Here is a 24824-nt window from a genome sequence, read left to right as displayed (position 1 = left end):
TTACATGTTTTGTAAAGCAAGATAATCTTTGGAAGTGAACACCACTTTTACGATTTTTGAAATGTAAATGCAATTGCCAGAAGTAAAAAGCTAACGTTAGGCTATGAACAAACTAGCCTACATCACAGTGACGACTTCACCGTCACCACCACTAGGTGTCCTACAACACTATACACACATTACTATAAAGGTGGACTGATAAGGTAGATGATGTTTAATGTATAACCTCTGGAGTCTCATTTAGCCACTTGTTAGCAACTGCCTTTTTTCGTAGACATGTTGACAGGGAAACACTTTTTTATTCAAATGTTGGATATTTACTCAGGTATTTAATATCATAGAACAAAACGTGGTAATCTCTTAAGCTTGTGTTAATCACAGACCTTATTTCAAGCAGTTAACCGAAAACCCATTGACTTCGAGACACGGGAACCAGGAGTGCAGAAATGCAAACTTATTTTCAGGTTTCAGGATTTATTTCTGTTGCAATATATTAGACAATGATATAATTAGTGATACACATACTGTCGTCATACCACTAGAGCAGTGTTTCTCAAACTTTTTTTTACCACTTAACCAATACAACCCGGGGTTTTTTTTTAAATCATAGATTAATTAGATGATGGTCTTACAAAAAAAGCGTAGCCTACTCACTCATCATTGTCTCTGTTGTCATCTCTTGCTGATCATTTTTCAAATAAATCGTGACACCGACGTTCTAATGTTGCAGGCAGTGGCACGAAAATGATCCCAAAAAGGTCAGCCACATTGCTGAAGCCTGACAACACAGCAAAACAGCAAATTCAAATAATGATGGTTACATTTACAAATGAGTTGATTGAAAACAACACATCTGTTCTGTTCATTACGAGGCTCTGGAGTCGCTCAAAGTCACAGACAGTTTGAGAAACACTTGAAATGTGATATTTCAGAGCCAGAGGCTGGTCAAGTTTCCAAGAGATTGTTAATAATTTTTCATAGACCAGTAAAATCACCACCGTGGGCAGCACCAGCAGTAGACACTTGAGTGAGTGTCATAAACCAATCTCATATAAGAGTAGAAGGTTTTAATGGTATAGAGTAAGGCATGTAAGGCATGTCCAGGCACATGACCAAGCAAGCAGAGGCATAACTTAGGAATGCTATTTAATAACAAAAAAAGTTCAAATGGGTGTTCACTTTAAAGGTCAAATACTAACTTTGCCAGTGCAGTCATGTAGTTGAAACTGGATCATGCAGTAAGATATTAGCCATCCTCAGCCCCAGCAGGCAATGCCATCTGTGTACTGGAAAAGATGTGTCTCTTAGGGCACACTCACACTAGGCAATCTGTTCCGAGCCCAAGCACGTTTGACCCCTAAAGTCCAGTTTGTTTGACTAGTGTGAGCACTCCTCAAGCACGGTACACTTTCTTGGCTCTGGCATGGTTGGAAGAGGTGTGCTTTGGCACGGTACGGTTGCTCTTGCCTCTTGGAGATGAAGTATAATCATGCGTATTACGCCGCCTTGCATAATCAAGAAATCCAGGAATGTGAGAAGGTCGTCTATGACCAAAACGACACAGAATAAACCATAAAAAAGTCAGTAAAGTCACGTTCTCTGTGTTGTTCTCCTTTGTGGCGCGACCGTGCTATGACATGATGATGTACTTGTAAGAGGTGACCGTGCTCAGGCCTGGTTGCGGGCGGAGCAATGTGAGTGCAGGCCAGCAGGGAACTGGGGAGGAGGGAAAATCATGCTTTGGTATGGTACAGAGCAACTGGGCCAGGTGTGAGTGTGCCCTTAGAGAAAAAAGTCTGATTTTATTTTAAATAAAAAATATAATAAATGATTCATGTGATTCATCATAACGAGTTAGTAAATCCTCTCCTTTGTTCTTTTAATTTAATTTCTTTCCTCTAGATGATCTTTCTCTGAGTGCAGTGGGGTCAGGTGGAAGAGCTGCATCAGGAGGCTCTAGCAGCACGAGCAGCTCAGTTCTGATCACATCCAGCAGTTCCCATGGTGCCGGTGGATCCAGGGCTGGAAAGGGCACTGGAGCTATCAGCATCACTACTCTAGGAGCTTCCTCTGCTGTATCCTCAGGTAGAGGAAGTTCAGCAGCTTCAGGTGGTTCAGCGGCAGGGTTAAGGGCTGCTGGAGGGGGGTCCTCTAGCATGTCCTCTAGTTTTGCAAGTGGTGGCAGAGAAGGAAAAGGGGAAGGCGGTCTAGGTGCTGTGACAGTTTCAAAAGTGACAAAGACCAGCCACGCTTCAGGAGGATCTGGGGAAGTGAAGAAAGGATCATCCTCTGGAATCAACTACTCACCTGTTCCAAAGGAAAGGAAGAGTGTGACCACCATGGCTTCAGCTCTCTCAGATGTCTTTGATGGTTAGTCATATGTCAAAGGTCATGCAGTTATTCATACTGCTGTACTCATCTTTCACGTTGTTTGTAGACTTGAGGGGCCAACACTCTACTTCAGAGCAAATAAACCCAAGATTAATATGATCTTTATTTTGCCACCATGTTTCAGAGAGTTCAAGCACAAACTCTTCTCCAGAGTATAACAGGAAGGAGTACAGTAAGTTTTACATGAATCTCACAGTATACTCTGGAATGTGCACATGTATTCATGTTAATTTTTGAATTTTCGTTTTTATTTTCTTTCAGGCACCTCAATTGCAACTTCAAGTCCTGCCACCAGAGGGAGAGCTCCGACCAGAGGTACACTGACAGCTCTGACACAGTATACATGAAGGGATAGAACATAAACAATACATATAATTAGATATTGATACAATTTTGACTGTTACTTGACAGATTAGTCATAAGTTACAGCAATAATTACATTTACTCAACAACGTTTTCTGTTTTTCAGAGAGCGAGATCAGGGCCAGGCTTCAGAGTGCTTCTCCTACAGCAAGCTGTGAGTATGACTCTTCATGTTGATGCATATCCACATACAGTATCTGCAGTGACTGAATGTAACTGACTGTACAAATATAAGCTACTTCTACTACTTTTAGTCCAGAGGGGGGACATGTATTTATTTATGTATTTTTTTACTCCACTGCAGTTGTGTGACAGCTATAGTCACCAGCACCTTTAACAATAAAGATTTGACATATAAAACATATGAAGAACCTTTCAATGTGATGCACTGTAAGAAAGAAAAGAAAAAAAAGAACAGCTCAACAGCAGGGATGTGGACTCGGGTCAACTGTCACTGTTTTGATGACTTGCAACCTGACTTGACAGCAAAAACTTAAGACTCAACTTGGACTTTAGTTAAAGACATTTGACTTGACTTGAGAAATGATGACTTAAATGACATGTTTGTTTACATTTTTTTTGTTGTCAGTTTTTTTTTTTTTTTTTTTAGTATTTCACTGTTTAAAGGTGATGGGGATGGATTTTTATTCTTTGATTGAGATTAAATGAAAAAATAAGAGCTTTTATGAAGTTATTTGTGTTTCATTTGATTACATTTATTTCACTGAATAAAGTATTTATAACATAAATTCATTTAATTGTCATACTTTTTGAACAGGTTAGAAAATGGCCAATATTACTAGACAGGTACCAATACCATGTCTGTTCTCTTTATAAGGACCGGATACTGCCAGTTAGACTGCAGTGTTAAAGGGAGGACTTTCTTAAACTGAGGACTCACTTGACAGAACCTGTGACTTGACCACTTGCTGAAGAAAAAATGACTAGGGACTTGTTTGAGACTTGGACCAAATGACTTGAGTCACATGTCTGCCCATCAGTATATAAAAGTCAATGAATTGATTGATCAAGAAAATAAAGAGCAGATTCTGAATTTAGTTTGAATTTAACTGGTAAGTGGAGGTGGAGCGGTCCTCCGTTTGATGCCCACTGTTAGTTGTGCCGTGCAGGGACGGAGCTGGATGACGTGAAGCGTCTGCTGAGAGGAAACCCCTCCACCAGCACCAGCCCCACTCAGTCCCCCAACAACACGCTGCCCATCCCCAGGAAAGCCAGCACGGAAACTAGGGCCATGTCTGAGAGCTCCAACACAGGTTCAACTAATCAGCTGTCATGGCTGTTATCTTTGAGATTGATATTAAAGAATTCTAATCATGTGGTCTGCCCTCAGGTTTTAATATTTCACATGTCTGTAAACTATTTCTCTTTCTTCAATACTAGACCAATATGGCAGCATTTGGTCCGGAGGTGTGAGCAGCAGCTACAGCTACAATACCAACCCCAACAACTTGTCCACCTCCTCCACCCTCTACCAGTCAGGTCAGTCATATATGACAACCCATAACATCAGCAACCTGAGGATGTGATTGCATCATATTTAACCACTCTCAATTAACTGTTACAGGACCATACCTTATACCAGAGCTGATTTGTTTTTTTCACAACAAAAGCACGTTTTTGTTTTATCAATACCATGAAAGCCAAGAATAAAAACAATGATTTATTATTAATATGTATTTACTTATGAATCTTATGAAGTTGATTTCTCATGATTATTTTGTTATCTCAAGAAAATAAAGACAGATTTCTTGAGATTACAAGATCATTCATAATGAGAGAACACCTTCATAAGATTCATAAGAGTGGACCATAACATACACACAGTGCCCTGTAGGGTGGGTTTGGGAGTTTCAAAGCAAACCAAATGAACTTGTTATGAACTGAATGGCACTCCTTGATCTTACATTTTCAGCTCAGATCAGTTGTTGAGATGTGTAGATGCCATCTATGCATGCCTGATCGCTAATAAACAACATAAGTAATATGAGGGAACGACCTTTTATTCTCTCTTGATAAAGGGTTAATTATCTCAGCATCTTGAGATAACAAGGCTTTTTTATATGAGATAACAAGATAAATTGACTGAGAGAATAAGCTTTGTTATCTCAAGATAACAAAATAATTAACTTGTGATGTTGAGATAATGGCATTGAAAAATAATTGCAGTAGTAGCTGTTCTCGGCTTCTGTTTGTGTTTAAGTGTTAAGCATCAGAAAAACTAAAATTCATTTTGTGTTTTCAGACACTGCTATTTTCATAGGGACTATTCTACAACAGAAAGTAGAAAGTAACAAAAACTCAGTTTGTGGCTTATCCAAAAACCTCAACCCATTACACTTTGGGTGAACTGACCCTTTAAAGCCAAGGGAGCCACTGTCTAAACAGGATTTATCAACTAAAAACTGCAGTCATCAAGAGATATACTCTACATACGCAGTATTTTCCTGTTGTTAATTGATTGAGGGGACCAAGCAAGCAGAGGCTTAACTTAGGAATGCTATTTGATTAAAAAAAAGTTCAAATAGGTGTTCACTTTAAAGGTCAAATACTAACTTTGCCAGTGCAGTCATGTAGTTGAAACATGAAATAAAAATAACCATATTCAAATATACAACTGAAAGCCGACATCACCAAGAAATGTAGCATACAATGGCTATATTATTGAAATCCTACTGGAATACTTTGTGTACCAAGAGTTATTTGCAATAAGACCCTTTGCTGTTTATAGTGAATCAGTCGATCAATTTGGCACCATGTTCGTTACTGAGGTGTGATGGACTAATGAACATTAGACATCACCTTAAGTCCTGCATGTTGTGACTTGTGAAAATGTTTTTGTTTTGTTTTGTTTCCTGTTGTGTGAGATGGTAGTTCTAGGCAGTTGGTGATTTGGTCATTTGTAAAGGAGATGATGGCCAAGATGGGTTAGGGCTAGGGTCATAGAAGTTAATATTGTAGGAATATTATAGGATATTATAATGTGTCTCTATGATCCTCATGCAAGTATATCGGCTACAATATAGTATAGAATTGAGAAGTAGTAGTATCTACTTTATGAAATATTATAGACCCAAGACATAACAGACAGAAGGATGGGACTGAGAGCAAAAGTCGCAATTACTCATCTGCCGGCTAGTTCAGCAACGCAGACAGCACCATAGGTTTATCAATACACAGCACAGTTAGGCTACTGATAATTCAGAGCCATGGTCGAGGACCAAGATGGTAATTTGCACAAACCTCCGTCAGATAAAGGATCAGTGAGTCAGGCAGACTAGACTAACATATTCCACTAAACAACCCCTCTGCCCCTGCACTCTCTCTGCTATAGGGGATGGAGAGGGGGGATGTCAGGTTACCATGGGGGGTACATGTTAGTCATTTTGCCAACAAGGTTGATTGCCCCTCAAATCGCCTCCTGGTTATAGGTGAATAAAGCCAGAGTTTTTCATGTAAGCTTTTATTTCCCAGCTGTAATAGATGGACAAATGTGCTCTGCTCTGTCACCTACAGGAGGAGTTCAGAACAACCTGACATTCAGCTGTCCCTCCATGAACAGTGGACTGTCTGCCAGCAGCACTGGTGAGCTTCTTGCTGTCGGGTCCACTCCCTTAGCTTGTCACTGATCATCAGTAGATAACCATGCTGTTGTCCCATTCTGCCTTAGTTCCTATGTATGGTGTTCAGAATAACCTGGTCACTACCAGCCCCGCTGTCCTCTCTCCCACTGGAAGCAACGCACATTTTGGTAAGACATGTCTTCTCCATGCATGTAGTGATGAAGATGCTGTAGAAGATGCTAATATGAAGAATCAAAAATATCCATGGCTTTTCTTCAAATCACCTGATAATGTCTTACTGTAACAACAACAATGGGAAGGTGAAAAGGTTTTGGGGTATTTAGGAGTTAATGTAAAAAAACTGTGTTCTGTAAGATTTAGTACTATAGCATTATTAAGGAATCATGAATTATTATACATATGTGTGTTTGTCTCTTCACAGTTTATGGTGTGCAGAAAAATGCATCTGGCACTGGAATCATCACAACCACAGGTGAACTGTGATAGTTAGACTGATTCATTGTGTTTAAATACACATTGACTTCATTCAGTAGTTTTATCATCTGTCAAAGAGAGTTTACCAACTTTTGTTAGAAACAATATACATTAATAATTATATGGTATAGCAAATTAAATGATTTGGTGTCATGGTATGTGACACTGTGGTTATTCAAGAAGTTAAACTGTGAATCAAAATATCTCAAAATATTGTAATCATGTAGCCGTTACAGTTAAGTCTGTTTGTACTTTACTACAATATCACTGGATGCTAGTTAGTACAGTGCATTTAGGAGGTCATTATGTTTGAATGTCATGTTGTTTTGTTTTGTCACAGTGAGACCCAGCAGTCCCACTCATGAGGAAGCCTCGGCCAAAGACTTTAAGTTTGTGATGATCGAGAAGGAGAACGCTCCTGTCAAGGAGACAGAGCGGCTGGTCATGACCAAAGACACGGGGAAGCAGTTCATGTCTGCTGCACCTGCTACTGCCTCTGGTAATACTGAATACTACTAAGTACTTCTGCTACTGCTAACACTACAACCCAGATACCAAATAGGTTGGAATGTTGTGTAAAATGTTAATAAATACAGAATCATGTGTTTGACAAAGTGGTACACTGTCTCAACTACTTTAACTGCTACTTCTATTTTAGAATCAACAAAGATGTATACCTGTTAATCATTTCCTATGCATGATTAGTGTTTTTAGTGATTAATGATGGTGTACATGTAATTGTTCTGTCTTGTAGCTCCCCACTCAGAAGACTCACTGAAGAGAGAGAAACAAACATTTTCATCCAGCACAATGGAAGGAACAGATGCTAAATGTAGACTAATATACAACAGACCTTATCATTTATTGGATTAATCACATACATTATGTCTCGTGTTTGGCATCTAAATATTTGCTGTTTCATTTTGTTTTTAAAGCTGCAGCCCTAAAAGTTGCTACCAAAGACAAAGCCACCTATGCAGGTATTGTCCCATTTTCACTTTTCTCTTTTTATTATAGTCTGTCCAGGTTTACAGTCAAATCCTGACAGACCCCCACCAAAATCTAGATTAACAACAGAATTGCTATAGTAGCTCTTGGATTATTACATACGAAAAATTGTTTTTCAGTTTTATTTTTCACTTTTGTCACATTAATGCAATGTAAAATAATATGTTGTTTGTTACACATCTTAAAGAAGCATGATTTAAGATATAGCCATCATTTTATTTCAAACATTACAAAAAGTTAACAAACATTATCAAAAGAGTGTGAAGAAAAAACTGTTGACATTATATCGTATGAAGTTAGCATGCTAACCAGCTAGCCCCAGTCCATCCTGTCCTGTAATACCACTTTGTACCTCAAGAGGTGATAGTCCAATAGTATAGCCTCAGTGTGATGACAGGCAAGGCTATGTCCCGTCCCAGTCTGGTGTCCCCCTGTGTTCCCTGGGAGGTGACTGTGTCCGGTAAAGCTTAGTGTAGTTGCCTGCTGTGACGACACCAGGTGATCCGAGGTCACGGTCTAGCCAGACTTCAGTCAGCTAACAGGGCTACTTAGCTCCATGACTAACTAAATACTTTAACACTGCAAGAAAAAATCTTATTTGCTTTCCAAAAAAATGTGACAAGTTAGAATACATGTAAGAATTATAAAAACCATGGACAGTAAGACACTGAGCTCAGTGTAATTTATACTAATTAAACTAAGTACTAATTGGAGGTGTTATGTTTAACCCTCCTGTAATGCATCCACTTCAGTTTTCTTACTGTTTTGGGAGAAAAAAATACAAGCCTGACAGAACAAGGTTTTGTTTCTCAGAGATCCGTGAAGATAAATCAGGCTTCGGCTTTGGCTTCTGCTCCTGCTGCAGCTGGTGGAAGTGGCTGCTTGGCCTCCTGCTCAGCCTGCTCCTCCTCCTCGGCCTCCTCTTTGGACTCATTGCTTTGGGTGAGTCAGTAAAATAAAACATGTATCTCCAGTAGCATATTTACCTTAATAGGGCTCACTGAAGATGGCGTGCACATGTCTATCATCCCTCAGGTGAAGAAGTGAAACGCCTCAAGAACCGCGTCGATGCTCTTGAGGCCATTACTGGCACTGCTTCAGCCAGGTCAAGCCACTTGTCGGCCTCCTCTGGCATCAACATCATTGACCCGCTGGACTCGTCATACATCGATAGAAGTTCTTCTGGATCAACCCTCACACACTCTGACAATGGGATCACCCTAGGGGCCGCTGGTCCTGGTGCAGGACGTGGATCAGCACAGGACAGCGCTGCCCTGCAGAGAACCGTCCAGCATCTGGTCAGGGCTGAACTGCAGTCAGATGCTGTAAGAGGTACAGAAATATAACACCATGTTAAATCAACCCAGCTGTCAGTGATCAGTAATTGATTTCAGTAAATAATCCTATTTTTTTTTCCCCCCACTTTTAGAAACACTTGCATACTCACTAAAAGGGGAGAGAGGACAGCCAGGCCCTAAAGGCATGTTTGTATAAATCATTAAATAATTAGTAACTGAATATTTATCTACATCCATCCTAACTGACTGTTTCTTCACAGGCGATCCAGGGCCACTGGGATCAAAAGGTGAGAGACTGCCCTGCATTTCTATGTGTATTCAGTTGATACATATATGAAGAATCATATATACATATCCAGTGATGGAATGTAACTATGTACATTTACTAAAGTTCTGTACTTAAGTACTTGTACTTTACTTCTGCTACTTATACTTACTTCACTACATTTTGGAGGCCAACTCATTTATTTGATAACGTTAGTTATGAGGTACTTTTCAGTTCACATGTGGCATCAGAGACAAGGTAGTGCAAATTTAACCTTTGGATTAAAATTATCAGTCAACCCATAATGTAGCAATTTTAATTTATTTGTACTTTAGATACCCAAGTACATTTATTGCCAGAAAGAACATGTAGTTGAACTTGTTTTAGGTATTCGTCGCGACACTATGTATATCAGTCTCCAGTTCTGTAGAATATAAGAATCAAACTCTGAACTGCAACCAACAGCTATGCATTGATCTTTGCAGGTGACAGCGGCTTTCCTGGCCTGCCAGGTAAGACTGAGAGCAAATGTGTTGAAGCCTCTTCCTTCCTACAGAGGTGATGAACTCACCCCACCCCTCTGTTTTATTTCTAAAGGTCCTCCTGGGCAGATGGGTCACACGGGATTAGAGGGACCAAGGGGAACTAAGGGAAGTGCAGGTAGTGATAAGATCATTTTCATTGTTCTGTGAGGACAAGTCGACACGAGGAAAAAAGAAAACATGGGCAGAGTCTTTCCTCCTTTCTGTACAGGGGAACCAGGTCCAGAGGGACCACCAGGGCAGAGAGGCCGAGAGGGACAGATGGGCCCCCGCGGTGAGGCTGGACCACCAGGTTTTGGAGAGAAAGGTAGGAAATGTGTATGCCACCCATGTTAAATCATGTATAGCTGTACGTTGAGGTGTTCAGCCTCATAATGAGACCTGGTTTTGACAGGACATCAAGGTGAGCCAGGACGTCCTGGTCCTGCTGGTGCTGCTGGACCTGTGGGGCCGAAAGGTAAGGTCAAAGGTCATGATGGAGTTCAGATAACATTCATGGAACCATACCAGTGCTTTGTATGTTCAGTCCATATGCAAACCACTTTAACTTTACATCATGAATGAAAAAACATACATGAAAACATTTCCTTTTTAAAACAAGTCGCAAGTGTACCAAGACACTGGAATGGAAACTTTTGCCAGGTTGGGAAAACACGTTAGAGTCAGTTCTCTAGCAGCTACTACTAACATAGCTGAAACATTACATGGTATACTTGCTGCAGTACATTAAGGAGTATTAATAATGCTGATAGTCAACGGTCAGTATCTTTTCTTTCCTTTTTGATGTAGGTGCCACTGGAGAGCATGGTGAAGTGGGAAGTCCTGGTAAATATTCTTTTCCACTTGATTTTTTTGAATATATTGTTAGTTCTTTGGTCCTGATCACCAGTCCTATATTAAATCTATTACACTGTATTTATGTGCAGGTGCTCCAGGTCCAAAGGGTTTCCCGGGTGAAGCTGGAGCTCCAGGAGAAAAAGGTAACTTTTAGGCTTAATCTTCTAAAATTGTCTTCTAACAATTGGTTAAGACGTATGTATGGTTAGTAGAAATGACGATGTGTAACAAAAAGACAGAAAGAAATGAGAAATGATTGGGCTTATGTTTTTGCAGAACATTGTTTGATCAGTAAATTATAGTTGTATATGTCAGTATAGCTTTCATCAATTTAGAATATCTCTCTGGTCCCTCCATTGACAGTTTTCATTATTTTGACGCAGGTGACAGAGGAACACCAGGGCCGCCAGGAACCAAAGGAGACCAGGGAGAGAGAGGACCACGCGGACCGGCAGGTGTGTCCCAGAAGAACATTATATACGTATATCATGCGCAAAATGAATAATAATACAGTTCCTACCACAGCAGCTACTGAATTTATATGTGGTAAAGATGACTGTGAACTTCTTTTTCCAAATGGTCTATTCAAATAACACAGAACCCAAACCAAAAAGAACCCCATATTTTTTTTCATAATGTACTGAAAACTTTATGCTGCTCAAAACATGAGTTTCCAAAACTTAAAATTAAAATATTCATTTTGTGTTTTTGTAAGCTTTAAATACTTTTTAAAATGTGAACTTTTACATGCATTGTGTCTGCACTGAGTGATGGCATCAGTTCTAAAGCAAGTCTACATACCATTGTTCTCTCACAAATGAAGAGTTCAATTCACAAACAGGAAAATGCAGCCTTGATCAATGCAACACTCCCAATGGTTTTGCTGCTACAGGCTCACTTGGGCCCAATCCTTTTCCAATTTGTATTCATAGTCTTCATTTTCAAGTGCCCCCTTCCCTTCAGAACAGACTTACAGGCGATAGTGATTAAAATCTCCCCCTATGAACTGGAACAACCCCTCAAGACTCTCATATGTCATTAGTTATCGTTGATGGCGTTTATGTAAACAAACAAACACTGTGAAACAAAGAAAACTGCTTCACTATCTAGCAGCTAGCAGTGCTTTACAGGCTGACATTAGCAATCCCCACATACTTTGCCAGTCTGCAATTATATCAGAAGACCGTTAATAAGTGACACTACTTCGCTGCCGGAGATTATTTACAAACTCTCGTAAGAAAACTGTAATAGGTTAGGTAAAGGTATTGATTTTGATGGTTCCTGCTTTTTTTTTTATGATTGAAGGTGAACCAGGACAACATGGACCACAAGGTCCTGCTGGAGCGAAGGGATCTAAGGGAACTGCAGGTAAGGAGAGGGCTTCAGAATAATAATAAAAGAAAATATGTGATGTCAAGACTGTTGAGAGCTAAAGAATGATTCGGAATACATCATACCTCCAGTCAGCTGAGTGTATTCTAATGGTGTCCTAAAAGAGTTACATTTTTTAATAACTGCTGCTACGGTTTAAGTTGATTGGATAGAAATGTTTGCTGTCACCATGCTAAAAGAGTGCTATTAGTATCAAGGACTGAAATGTATAGAATAAAAGATTGTACAGTTGAACCAATTACTATTTCAGACCATGGCCCTGTGACTATGAAAATCAACCTAGGTACGGACAATCACTTCAGACACTGGAGGCTTAATGTATCCCTGCTAACAGATATGAATATTAGGCAAGAACTGAAGGAGGCTCTGACTGAATACTTTATCGTAAATGATGATGGTAATGTCTCCCCCTCAATTATATGGGATGCTAGTAAAGCCACTATAAGAGGGAAAATTATTTCTATAGGGTCCAGAATAAAAAAACAAAGACTCGCTAAACAACAGAGTTTGGAAGATGAAATAAAAAAATTAACGAGAGAACACAAACAATTTGGAAAGAAAGACGCTTTGAAAATGCTAAAGGAGACGAGACAACAACTGGATGAGGTTCTGACATATAAAGCAGAGGGTGCTCTGAGATTTACTAATAGAAAATATTATGAAATGGGTAACAAAGCCAGCAGGCTTTTGGCTTTTCAACTCAGAAAAGCCCAATCTAGCCGTGCAGTTCCAAAAATTAGGAATCCTGAAACCAATCTTATTGAGGCAGATCCCACTAAAATAGCAAACTCATTTTCCACGTACTACAAACAACTATATAAGGCTGAAGACCTTGAATTCAAGGAAAAAAGAATATTAGAGTTTTTAAAACCCCTTAAAATGAATAAACTATCAAATGAGGAGGTGGAATTTTTAATACAGCCTATCACAGAAAAGGAAATTAGGGAAACCATTCTTAAAATCAAAAACAATAAATCACCAGGAATAGATGGTTTCTCTGGAGAATACTATAAGATATTTATGAATGAACTTACACCTATATTGTGTAAATTATATAATTATGTTCTAAAATCAGGAGACCCCCCAAATTCATGGTCAGAAGCCATACTATCAGTAATACATAAGGAGGGAAAAGATCCCCTTCAATGTAATAGCTATCGCCCAATAAGCTTACTCTGTGTAGATTATAAAATCCTAACCTCTATATTAGCAGTCTGAATTCAAAGAAATATAAAAAAATTAATACAACCAGATCAAACAGGATTCATATTAGGACGTCAAGGATCAAATAATATAAGACAAGCTTTAAATCTGCAAGCAATAGCGGCAGGAGACAGTCAACCGTCAATGCTCCTCGGTTTAGATGCCGAGAAAGCATTTGATCGGGTGGACTGGCAATTTCTGAAACAGACACTAATAGAAATGGGCTTTGGGAATGAATTTGTGAACTGGATAAACCTACTATATAAAGAACCCTGCTCGAAAGTCAGAGTTAACGGTCACTGTTCTAGCTTTTTTAGGATTGAACGAGGGGTGAGACCAGGAGACTCTCTGTCACCCATCTTATTTGCTATCAGTATCGAGCCTCTGGCAGAGGCAATACGCCAAAATGCTCAAATCCAAGGGATAACAGATGAAGGAGGCTCAATTCATAAAATAGCTTTGTTCGCGGATGACATTTTACTTTTTGTAAAAAATCCACTTTCTTCCATTCCTGTACTTATGAAAACCTTGCACGAATATGGATCAGTGTCCGGATATAAAATTTATGAAAATAAATCAGAAGCCATGATGATTTCAGGCACCTGGCCTACACAACTGAATAATAGTGTCTCCTTTCGCTGGTCTAAACAAGGATTTAGGTATTTGGGAATAATTATTACCCCTAATCCCACCCAACTATTTGAGGCGAATTATAACAAATTAATTAAACAAATAAAAAATGATGTGGCACGTTGGGAAATTGTACCGCTGTCCCTCGTAGGAAGAATAGAGACGGTAAAAATGAATCTACTACCGAGACTTCTCTTTTTATTTCAATCCCTCCCTATTAAAGTACCGGTTTCCACATTAAAAATGCTAGATAGGTTAGTTTCAACATTTATATGGCAAAAGAAGAGACCAAGGATAAGATTGAAATCTCTTCAACTACCTAAAGATAAGGGCGGTTTAGGTTTACCAAATCTCAAAAGCTATTACTGGGCTGCGCAGATAAGTGCTATAGTGGCATGGATCAGAAATGACCAAGAGACAATATGGACTAAGATAGAGCAAGATTCTGTAAAGGAGGTCTCCTTAGCGGTACTCCCTTTCATAGATATAAAGTCTGTTAATAAAATCAAAATAAAGAACGAATGGATAAAACACACCTTAAAAGTCTGGACAACTGTGAAGAAAAAGCTTAAGGGACCGGAGTCGATCTCAAGGGCCCTACTGATTGTAGGAAATATAGATTTTCCGCCCTCCCTATGGGACAGTGGGTTCAGAGGGTGGGTGGACAGAGGTCTCCGTACAATTAATCAACTTTTTATAGGGATGGAATTTAAATCGTTCTCTCAACTTCAGGAGCAATTTGGCCTCTCATCAAAAGATTTTCATAGATATCTTCAGATCAGACATTATGTCACATGTCACAAGGAAAGGGACATGGTCAGAAATAACCCTAATGAGATAGAAGAGTACTTAATCAACATTTTAGAGAAACAACACCCAACAAAAAAACATCTATCTAACATATACAAAAGACTAGTAATGGATGCTTATCAAAACACGGAATATATTAAAGAAAAATGGGAATTAGAAATGAATGTTATAATTGAAGACTCTGAATGGAATGACATGTGGGCAGGATGCCATAAGGGCATTAATAGTCAATTATGGAAAGAATTTGACTGGAAGATAAAAATTAGATTTTTTAATACTCCCCCTGTTGTTTCTATGTACGTGAAGAATTCCAGTGCAGCATTATGCTGGCGTAATTGTGGAAATACTGGAGACACCACACACATTTTCTGGGATTGCCCAGTTCTGCGTGGATTCTGGGGGGACATCAAAAGGGAGATTGATACTATGTTGGGGACAGATGTTGCTTGGGATCCAAAACTGTTTTTATTAGGAATTATTCCGAAAGATGTATACAATGCTGATCAACGATATGTACTGAGGATCCTTTTACTAGTAGCAAAGAAAATGATAACGGTTAACTGGAGAGACGTGAAGCCCCCAACCATAGGTCAATGGACCCAGAGACTGAAAAATGTCTACTCAATGGAAAAAATGACAGCCAGTTTGCAGCTGAAAACAGACATGTTTGAGCAGAGATGGTCCTGCATTACCAGATATCTGGGGTTGGAATGAGTAGAATTTTTTGTTTGTTTGTTTTGTTTTTGACTACCTGCTTATCCATTCATTTGTTTTTATGGCAGCTGGTTTCGATATGTATGCTTTGTGATATGTTGTATGATATGTCAGGAATTGTCTTGTCTTGTTAAGTGAATTGTTTTGTCTTGTGAAGTGTTTTGAAAAATGTTTGAAAAGTTTAAATAAAGAGAAAGTTCAAAAAAAAAAGAAAAAAAAAAGAGTGCTATTAGATAGATGGATCTGTCATTAATAAGAACAAGACAGTGACATTAAATTACTGAAATTTAAAATATTTTTAATGATATTAGAACACTGTCTGATCATGTGTCTTTTCATGTAAAAATGAGTTGGAGTTGCAGAGATCAGACATGCAACCTCTCAATTATTGAACAACAGTTACAACAGTTCTGCAGCAGCTGCCAAAAACAGATCACAACAGATTTATCAGTGTATGAATTGCAGGTGAAACAGGTTCGATGGGACTTCCTGGTGTGAGAGGACCACCTGGACTTGCTGGAGATATTGGTCAACCAGGTACCAAACACACAATTATAGTAGCTCACACAGTCAGTTATGATGTATCAGTTGTGTCTGTCAGGTATTGAATGAGAAAAGTCCTGAATCTTATTTTTGTTTGATTGCATACACTCACATTTTTTCTCCAGGTCCTCCTGGGATTCAAGGACCCCCAGGTATGAGAGTATATTTCATTCAAATTATTTTTACTTTCCTTACAAGTTAAATTTTGTGTATTTCAATATATATACTCTGACTAATTATCACAGGTATTGCTGGAATTCCAGGACAGCCTGGTGTTAAAGGTAATGCCTCATTTACTTAAAAAGCAAAAAGTCAAAAATGTCCACATCACCACACACTGCCACAGAGGGGGCTGGTTACAAAAGTTAAAAAGTGCCAATGAAGGGAAAAGCATCCAAAAAGCCACCACTTGGGTACAGACTGTACAACTAAACATCTGTATATGTGAGAGTTATATCAGAATAACTAAACCTTTTATTGCCAAAGTTGCCCAAGCTTAGAATTTGATGTGTGCTGTAAGTCTTTAAAGCAGCTGTAAGTAATATTTTTTTCTGTTATTAAAATAAGAACAGAAAGAATGTCGTGATCACGCAAAGAGCAGGATCCTCCTGTCTGCTGCTATGTCTGATGATTACAGCTGTGCGTTCATGTGGTGACGTAGAGAGGAGGGAGGAGATTGCTAGCTCCAAAACAGACAGGAAGTTGGCTAAAATGACACTTACAGCAGCTTTAATTAAAGCTTTAACACAGACTGGTTCTGATTAGAAATGCTAAAGACTGTTTTTAAAGGCTAATGTAAGTATAGACAAACATTTTGTTTATAATGTATTGTTTCATTAATAAGCTAACATAACATTGTCTTTCAGGTGAACCAGGATCACCTGGTAAAGTCATCGCTCCAGGTAAGAACAGGAAAACCTGTTGTACAAAGTGGACCGTGTATTAGTTTTTAGCCCAAAGGAAACACAGTCTCTGTAACTGGTGTTTCTCTTTCATTCCTTTCAGTTGGCTCTGATACTGTGGCTGTCCCTGGACCACCGGGGCCTGGTGGTCCTCCAGGTCCTGCTGGAAACCCTGGTCTGTCTGGTCCCATCGGCCCTGCTGGTGTCCCAGGACAACCTGGTAAATCCAGAACCTTGATGACCATGTTAGGCATCTAAAGTGGATTAACTGTAAAATGAAATGTAAAAATCTTTCTCCTGCATTGAACATATTTTTTCTGTTTTTTTGTCTTTTCTACGATGGAAAATTCAAACAATTATCAAGGCTCTAAGGGAGAACAAGGAGAAAAAGGAGAGAAAGGAGAGAAAGGAGAAAAGGGGGAGAAGGGAGAACAAGGAAACCCTGGCGAGCCTGGGATCAGCATCGCGAGTTCAGAAACTGCCAGTTCCACCCGAACAGCCGGTGAGTACCTCTCTCATCCATCACTTTGGTACCACCTGGTGGTTGTATCCAGAATGACTCTGTATCTACAGAAATGTGCACTACCACATCTCCTGTGTTTTCACTTCTAGCAGAAGTTTCCTCAGTATCTGCACTGCCTGGCCCACCAGGACCTCCAGGGCCTCCTGGTGCACCGGGTCCTCAGGGTCCTTCTGGTATGTCAAAAGCTATTTGTAAAATATCAAGGAATTTACAAACACTTGGTACTGAGGCTCAGATCAAACTAATGATTTATTCAAATGCTGTTGTAACTCTTGTTCAGGTGAGACTAGACAGGGTCCTCCAGGACGCAGAGGTCCTCCTGGACAGCCAGGTAAACAAGGATCTTGCATTAGAGACAGACACATAGACAGATTATCAGCACACAACATCATTTAAGCAGTGTCAGAATAAAACGTCACATTTTTCTCTCTCAAATGTAATTGACCCATTGCTGTCCTCACAGGTGTTGGTTCACCTGGACCTCCAGGAGAGAGAGGAGAACCTGGCAGCTTTGTGCCTACCTCAGGTTGGTGAAAGACGTCTCGTCTCAGATGTATTGTTGGCCTTCAGACAACTGGACATACAGTATGTCATATTTAACATTTGCATGGCATATTTGATGTATTCTTCCCTCTTTTGTCTTAGAAACCTTTTTTGCTGGCCCACCAGGACCCCCAGGACCCACAGGCCCACAGGGTTCACCAGGTAGGTTTGACAAATCAGATGTTTCTGATCAGAAGAATCTAAAAAAAAAAAATAGTGCATTACATAATGGATTCATGCCGGGGCTGGGTGACATGACCTTAAAAAAACATCCACATATTTTAAGTCAATCGCGATACACAATATATCTCTTAACATTTTGAAAGTTTCTCAAAACCTCTTCATAAATGTTCAGACTGAGGGACAACAGCAATTATCTATTCTATTTTGACCAGATAACACAACATTAATATTTTGACAATATTGTAGGGATAACTATTGGTACTTTCACAAAATATTAAAACAATGAGTTTTTTGATAAATAATCATCAGTAATGTGGATATAAAGACTGAGTGGGTAAAGGCGAGTATTAACAATCTGGTAAGTTCAGAAAATTACATCAATTTACTGTAATGCAGCCTTTAAAACCAGGAAAAGACAGAACTTATCACGATAAAACAAGTCTTGTATTATGATAATATCTATTGTACATATTGCCCAGCCATAATTCATACATTAAAAAATGTATTAAACTAATGAGTGAATGTGGCAGGTCTCAGCTCAACAGAAAGATTAGGATACCTCCTGGAAATGATTTAGAAGCTCTGGCTCACAGAAAGTTTCTTTCATCCTATCATTCCTTCATTCCTTCTCCTTAGGTGCCCGAGGGGGACAGGGGTACCAGGGTGAGATAACTGCAAACCGCTGCATATGTCACAATTTTTAGAAACTACAGAATTTTAAAACAGATATACATATGTATGTGTATATACATACATATATATATATGTATATATATATATATATATATATATATATGTATATATACATAATGATGATTTTTTTTCAGGTGAGCCTGGTCAACCGGGTCTTCCAGGGAGTCCAGGGGAACGAGGAGCTGGTATGTGAAAAACGTTTAGATTAGATAAGGTGGATTTTTACCAATGTATAATTAAACAGATTATCCATGGGGGTCCTGCTTAGAATCATTATTTGTGGGCATGGCACTGAGGACGATGCATGAAATAAGCAAATAGTTTGCTAAAAAGATGTAATATGTAACATTTCTGCATTTACATTTCTAAAAACAACAACGAGACTTTTGTTCAATTTTTTGTTGAGTTGTGGTGTTACATTATTCCACGTGCTGGTCCACATGCTGGAAATATTCAAGAGCCTTTAGCTGCATGTTGTGGCTGCCATCAGACGTGGGCTTTGTTCAGTTGTTGTGGAGATATTTCACTGGTCAATAATGAACCTCCAGGCTCTTTTACCAGATGTTAAATCAGTGTTTTTATTGTCATGTCAGGTTTCCCGGGTCAGCCTGGAGCTAGAGGCCCTCCGGGTCCATCAGGACCAGAGGGGCCACAAGGACCTAAAGGTAAACTCACCCAAATGTTCTGAGTGACCTTCTATAAATCGCCTCCTACAGACCTGTTTTCTTTGATTCAGAAGTCAGCAGCACTGGAGTTTGTCTCTCATACTGTTTATGTGTTTCTTGCAGGTGATGAAGGAGTCCCTGGTCCCCCAGGAGTCCCCGGAGTATCTGTTGGTAAGACTGTCCTAAATATCATATCACGTCAAATTGGGGCTTAAGACAGTATCTTTTCAATAATTTTGAACAATGAAATGCTTTTAGAAGGTCTACAGGGCTGTGAGAAAGCAACAGCAATTATGGCACCTGTCAATCATGCAAACATGCTCCAACAGATATATCTTTTTATTCATTCACTAAACAACTTTGACAGCTCTTGGGGTAGCTAAACAATACTGATCAACACAAATAAAGCTGGGACTAGCAGTACCCCAACATACCCTTTCACATTCTGAAATCATTTAAAGTGGAGATTTAATCTTAGGGGTAACTCCACTGTTTTTCCACATCAGTCCACATATCTTGTGGCTGAAGAATACAAGTTTTTTCAATACAAGATCTCTGTAGCTCATCTCCTCGTGAGGCTAGCTGCCAAAGGGTTTGTTAGCTGCTGCTAGCGTAACACACCAGAATCTCTGCCTGAATTGTTGGCAATCGAAATGCATTGTTGGTAATGTAGGTTTTGACAATTAAGAGGAATCTCTGGTTCTGCTGCTGTTTTTGATCCTTTAAAAAAGAAAAAAACACACAAAAACTGTCCAACAATATGAAATGCTAAATTTGCAAAGTACTCTACTACAAAATTTTCTTCAAGTTACAACCAATTATTATGATCCAAATTTCTTGTAGAGAAATTGTATTAACTTTGCATTTAAACGCGAAGGTGGACTTAATGGAGGTTGTTGTTGTTGGAGTGAGCATCTAGTGACCAACTAGCTGCAGATTAACGCACTTCTTTATTTGTTTCACCAGTCAGCAAAGGTTATTGTTGCTTGGTCAAATGCTGCTGCTAAAACTTCAGCAGTAATAATAATAGTTATAGAAAATATTCTCCAAAATTACTAATTGAGTATTTTTCCTCCATGTACAGACATAAAAAACACAGACACAAGATTTTGTGTTGATTTGCAGGTAGCTCATACGGTCCTGCTCCCCCAGGCCCTCAAGGCCCACCTGGACCGCCTGGTCAACCTGGAAGAGATGGAAGTGGGTCTGGATCAACCGATGTGGGCCAGTATATTGCAGAATACCTTCAGAGTAAGCTACGTATTTATTTACTTTGGTTTATATAACGTTACAATTGAATGAAACAAAGAGCTAAGTCTAAGACTAAATTGTGTTGATATGCAGGTGATAACATCAGGCAGTACCTGGCTGGACCTCCTGGGCCCCCTGGTCCTCAAGGGGCTCCAGGTGCTTCGGGGTCCGCAGGCGAAGGGCTGGTCGACGATGTGGCCAAACGAGTTATAGCTTACGTCCAAAGTATGACCAATGACATTCAGAATGTTGTACTACACAAGATGCCCTCACGTGAGAATCAACTGTTTTTCTAATAGTGGTGAAAACCACTTTACATCTTCCACCCATTCAGGTACAGGTAGAGGATATGATGGGACTCATAGCCCTCCTGGTCCTCCTGGTCCTCCTGGACCTCCAGGTTCATCTGGCTCCATCTCTGTCAATGACATCATCAATCTATTACAACGTAAGTCTCATTTAAGGATGGTCAGGATCACACACACATACACATTAACATACAATTTCTGTCTAATGATCTGTGTTATGTCATTTAACTTTGAAGTTTGTTGGCTTGATACCAGCTCTGAAGATCATAGCATATGAGACTATTTGCCAAAGTGTATCAATGATTTGTGTCCAGGAGAGGACGTGAGGAGATATGTTTCTGGTTCTCCCGGTCCACCAGGACCTCCTGGAGCTACAGGCCATGGCAGCTACAGATTCAACACCCAGGAGGTGGCTGAACGTGTCCTCAGCCTCATGAATGGTGAGTGTTACAGAATGACCAACAGGTTACCTATTAATAAGGTGTTGTGTTGAAAGAACAGGACTGTTATTGACCGTGGATCCTGTTTTTCACCAGAGAGGGGGGTGGTAGGTGCTCCTGGACCCCAAGGACCTCCTGGGGCTCCTGGTCTTCCTGGAAACTCGTTATCAAGTAAGAAACACAATGAAAAAACAGACAGATATGGTGCATTCCATTTACCTAGGGAGTTGGAAGTTGAAGCTGGGAATAATGTCTTACTCGAGTAGAAGTTTTAGCCAAGTAACCCATTGTTTGTCATTAATAGCGATGCCAGTTGATAATAACACATGACACCAGTGCTTCTCAAACCTTTTTACCTGGCCACTTTGTACCACTTTAGAAAATACAAGGCTCTACCAGTACCTCCATTATGACTGACAGTAAAATACAGCAGCGTAGGCCTTCTTTTGGATTTTAAATTTTGGGGTTGTTTAGTAATTCCGACTATCCAGTTCAATGGATTGTACCATTGGCTCCCAATTAAAATCAGGTTTCTGAGTGTTATTGTTCATGTTAGTGTGTGTCTATTCTGAAGTATTTAGATTCTCAAGCTGACAGATGTTTATTTTCATACTCCAACTAGCTGGGTATCAAGCACATGTGGGCCCTCAAGGGCCTCCTGGTCCCCCAGGTATTCCTGGTCCACAAGGTCCACAAGGTCCACAAGGTCCACCTGGCACACCCGGCCCACAAGGATATGGGAACTACCTCACTTCAGACATTCGTGACTACCTGCAAAGTGGGTCCAAACACTTACTACATCAGTTCATGAGGAACTTATCTGAGAAAGCATACTTCACATCGTGTCTGCCTCCACATCTGTTCCATTGTCTTCCTAAAGGTGTCGCCTTCAGGGGACCACCAGGCCCCCCTGGTCCCCAGGGACCTGAGGGCCCCCCTGGTCAAATGCATGGGTTGGTTTCCTATGCTGAGCACGCCAACAGACAGACGCTCAGAGCAGAACTGCAAGAATATATCAACAGTAAGTTTAAAGGAATACTTTAGCAAATTTTAAATTGGAGAAAAATTCAAAATGTGTCTTTAAGGCTAAAGTGTATGACTTTTGACGTATATAGCTACGATAATTCCTTGTCCTAGACTCATGTAAGCGCATGAGTAGGGTATAACTGCTGCTAGCTGTAGCTGTCATTAGCTAGATCGCTCAGTTAGCCATGCAGCTAGCCATGCAGAATGGGAGAAAGGACTGACTGGGGCTAGCTTGTTAGCATGCTAACTTCAGTAGACATCTCTGCAACAGAAGACGTAGTTCATTTTGAATGTTTTGAATTAGAATTCTTACAGAAATATACCTTTAATTCAGGCACATTCTTGACATAGACCTTCACCAGAATTCCCTATATATGCAGACTCCTAAATAATAGTGGATTTTAGATTTCACCTTTGTGATATGAGATATTAGATTTTAGCCTATTAACATATTGTGATGCTTAACTGTGACAACAAAATAATTCAGTGTTTTTAATGACAGTTGTGAGCCTGTAATAATGCTGAATGATCAATAAACAAACAAAATGTCACTTGACTAACCCGTCTGCATTATAGTTACATTTGACTGTGTTGGCTGAGTCACTGCTTCTTCTGATCTTATGTTGTGTTGTCTTCAGGTGACAATTCGAGAGCAGCTATGTTCAGACTTCCTGGACCACCAGGACCTCCTGGGCCTCCAGGACACAAGGGAGAGCCAGGCCTAACTAGCGCCAGTGACTGGAACCCAGATCCTGGAGACTACACCAATATGGCTGTCAAAGTAACTGATTATATCAAAAGTATGTGATCTAGAGGGAGTTTGCCATGAACCGCATCACACATCACACCACAGCATGAACACTTTTCTCTCTCTGAACCTTGCTGTCATTGTTATATGGCTGTCTACTTACCTGACTGTCCTCCGCATGCAGCTCATGGTCTTCTCCATGATGTTGTGAGAGACTCTGAACATGTTGTTCAAGGACCTCCAGGACCTCCTGGCCTTCCAGGAACACCTGGACACAGTTCTTGGGTTAGCTCCCATGACAATGTTGTGGATGTGGTGGAATACATCAAATGTAAGTTGATATGAGCTGTAAGTGCTTTTAAAATTGAAGGACTTGCATGTAATGTAGTTGAAGAGTCCCATTATGACATCTACTGGTAGCAGTGCTGGTTGACACTATTCACCTTGTCTGTTTTCTTCCAGCTCATGGTCTGCTAAGTGATGGTGAATGGAGCAACAATGAACGCGCCATCCAAGGGCCGCCGGGACCACCTGGCCCTCCAGGTCCCCCTGGATACAGCCGATTGTTTGGTTCCAACACAGACGTCACTGATTTAGTGGAATACTTCAAAAGTAAAGAAGTCATTACCATACCAGTTAAAAACGTCACACTCACTATTTTCCCAGTACAGAAAAAAAGGGAAAGGGTGTGAGAGCACATTGGCATGAATGATGACCGATTCATTTCTCCTCTGACAGCACATGGAGCCATTGTGGGGCCGCCCGGGAGACCAGGACAGAAAGGGGACATGGGATTCCCAGGACCAAAAGGAGAGAGAGGTACATCTAACAGTTTGCTCGGGTCTTGATGCTTCAGATATCATTGTGGCATTAAACATATGACCACCCCTCATCCAACAAAGGAAACCATAAAAAAAATTGACTGGCTAGTTGATTTTCTCAGTTAGACCATCAAGGAAAAAAACAGAGTTTTTAAGAATGGCTTCCAGTAGCTTGGCACGCCATAAACTCTATGACAACTGTTATTTTAAGTGGTTATCATTGTCAATAACTAGTTTCAATTTCAAAGCACTCTCCTCTGGTGGACATACTGTAGGTGAACAAGGCTTTCCTGGGCCTCAGGGATGGCAAGGACAAAAAGGTGAAAGATATCAGCTGATGTCCTTTCACATTAGGAAGTGGGCCACTTGTTTCATACATGGATAACTGATTTAGTTTGATATGATTGTTGATGATTTGACACAAGCCTGGTGTCTGTTCTTTCTGTGTGGAGTTTGCATGTTCTCCCTGTGCTTGTGTGAGTTTCCTCTGGGTGCTTCGATGTCCCCCACCATCAAAACATTATTGTAAAACATGTCAATTCTTCTGTCAGTGTCCTTGACTAAAGTATTGGCTTAAATCTGGAGTTGGTCGCCAGATGCTATATGGTAGCAGCCCACTGCTCCTCACGGATGGATTAAATGCAGAAAG

The 24824-nt window shown here is 40.0% G+C and overlaps 1 protein-coding gene across 1 annotated transcript; it reads left to right on the top strand.

The window, feature by feature from the left end:
- Positions 1-1476: 1476 nt before the first annotated feature.
- Positions 1477-24202, top strand: LOC141002100 (uncharacterized). The gene is made up of 48 exons (XM_073473310.1): positions 1477-1531; positions 1903-2370; positions 2516-2563; positions 2653-2706; positions 2861-2908; positions 3885-4028; positions 4156-4254; positions 6292-6357; positions 6443-6523; positions 6778-6828; positions 7171-7329; positions 7585-7662; positions 7766-7810; positions 8652-8780; positions 8874-9170; positions 9268-9318; positions 9397-9423; positions 9887-9913; positions 9999-10061; positions 10155-10257; positions 10336-10400; positions 10733-10768; positions 10870-10923; positions 11164-11235; positions 12086-12148; positions 15995-16066; positions 16198-16224; positions 16318-16353; positions 16939-16974; positions 17078-17194; positions 17357-17458; positions 17587-17670; positions 17778-17828; positions 17961-18023; positions 18143-18202; positions 18860-18886; positions 19051-19101; positions 19510-19581; positions 19705-19752; positions 20707-20832; positions 20926-21057; positions 21455-21580; positions 21677-21751; positions 22203-22358; positions 22461-22601; positions 23539-23685; positions 23817-23966; positions 24093-24202. Exons 1-48 carry the CDS (start codon positions 1477-1479, stop codon positions 24200-24202), a joined length of 4392 nt encoding a protein of 1463 aa, XP_073329411.1.
- The last annotated feature ends 622 nt before the right edge of the window (positions 24203-24824 follow it).

Source organism: Pagrus major, chromosome 1 (genome assembly GCF_040436345.1).
Source record: "Pagrus major chromosome 1, Pma_NU_1.0".
In the NCBI taxonomy this organism is placed as follows: Eukaryota; Metazoa; Chordata; class Actinopteri; order Spariformes; family Sparidae; genus Pagrus; species Pagrus major.
Note: the sequence above shows the minus strand (reverse complement) of the source record. Positions and strands in the feature narration are given on the sequence as shown.

Bases quoted from the DNA above. Each gene is read 5' to 3' on its own strand.
- LOC141002100 (XM_073473310.1), top strand. From the start codon at position 1,477: ATGAAGTATAATCATGCGTATTACGCCGCCTTGCATAATCAAGAAATC. The intron at 10,401-10,732 runs GTAAGGTCAAAG...TTTTTGATGTAG, and splicing joins TGGACCTGTGGGGCCGAAAG to GTGCCACTGGAGAGCATGGT. The intron at 22,359-22,460 runs GTGGGTCCAAAC...GTCTTCCTAAAG, and splicing joins CATTCGTGACTACCTGCAAA to GTGTCGCCTTCAGGGGACCA.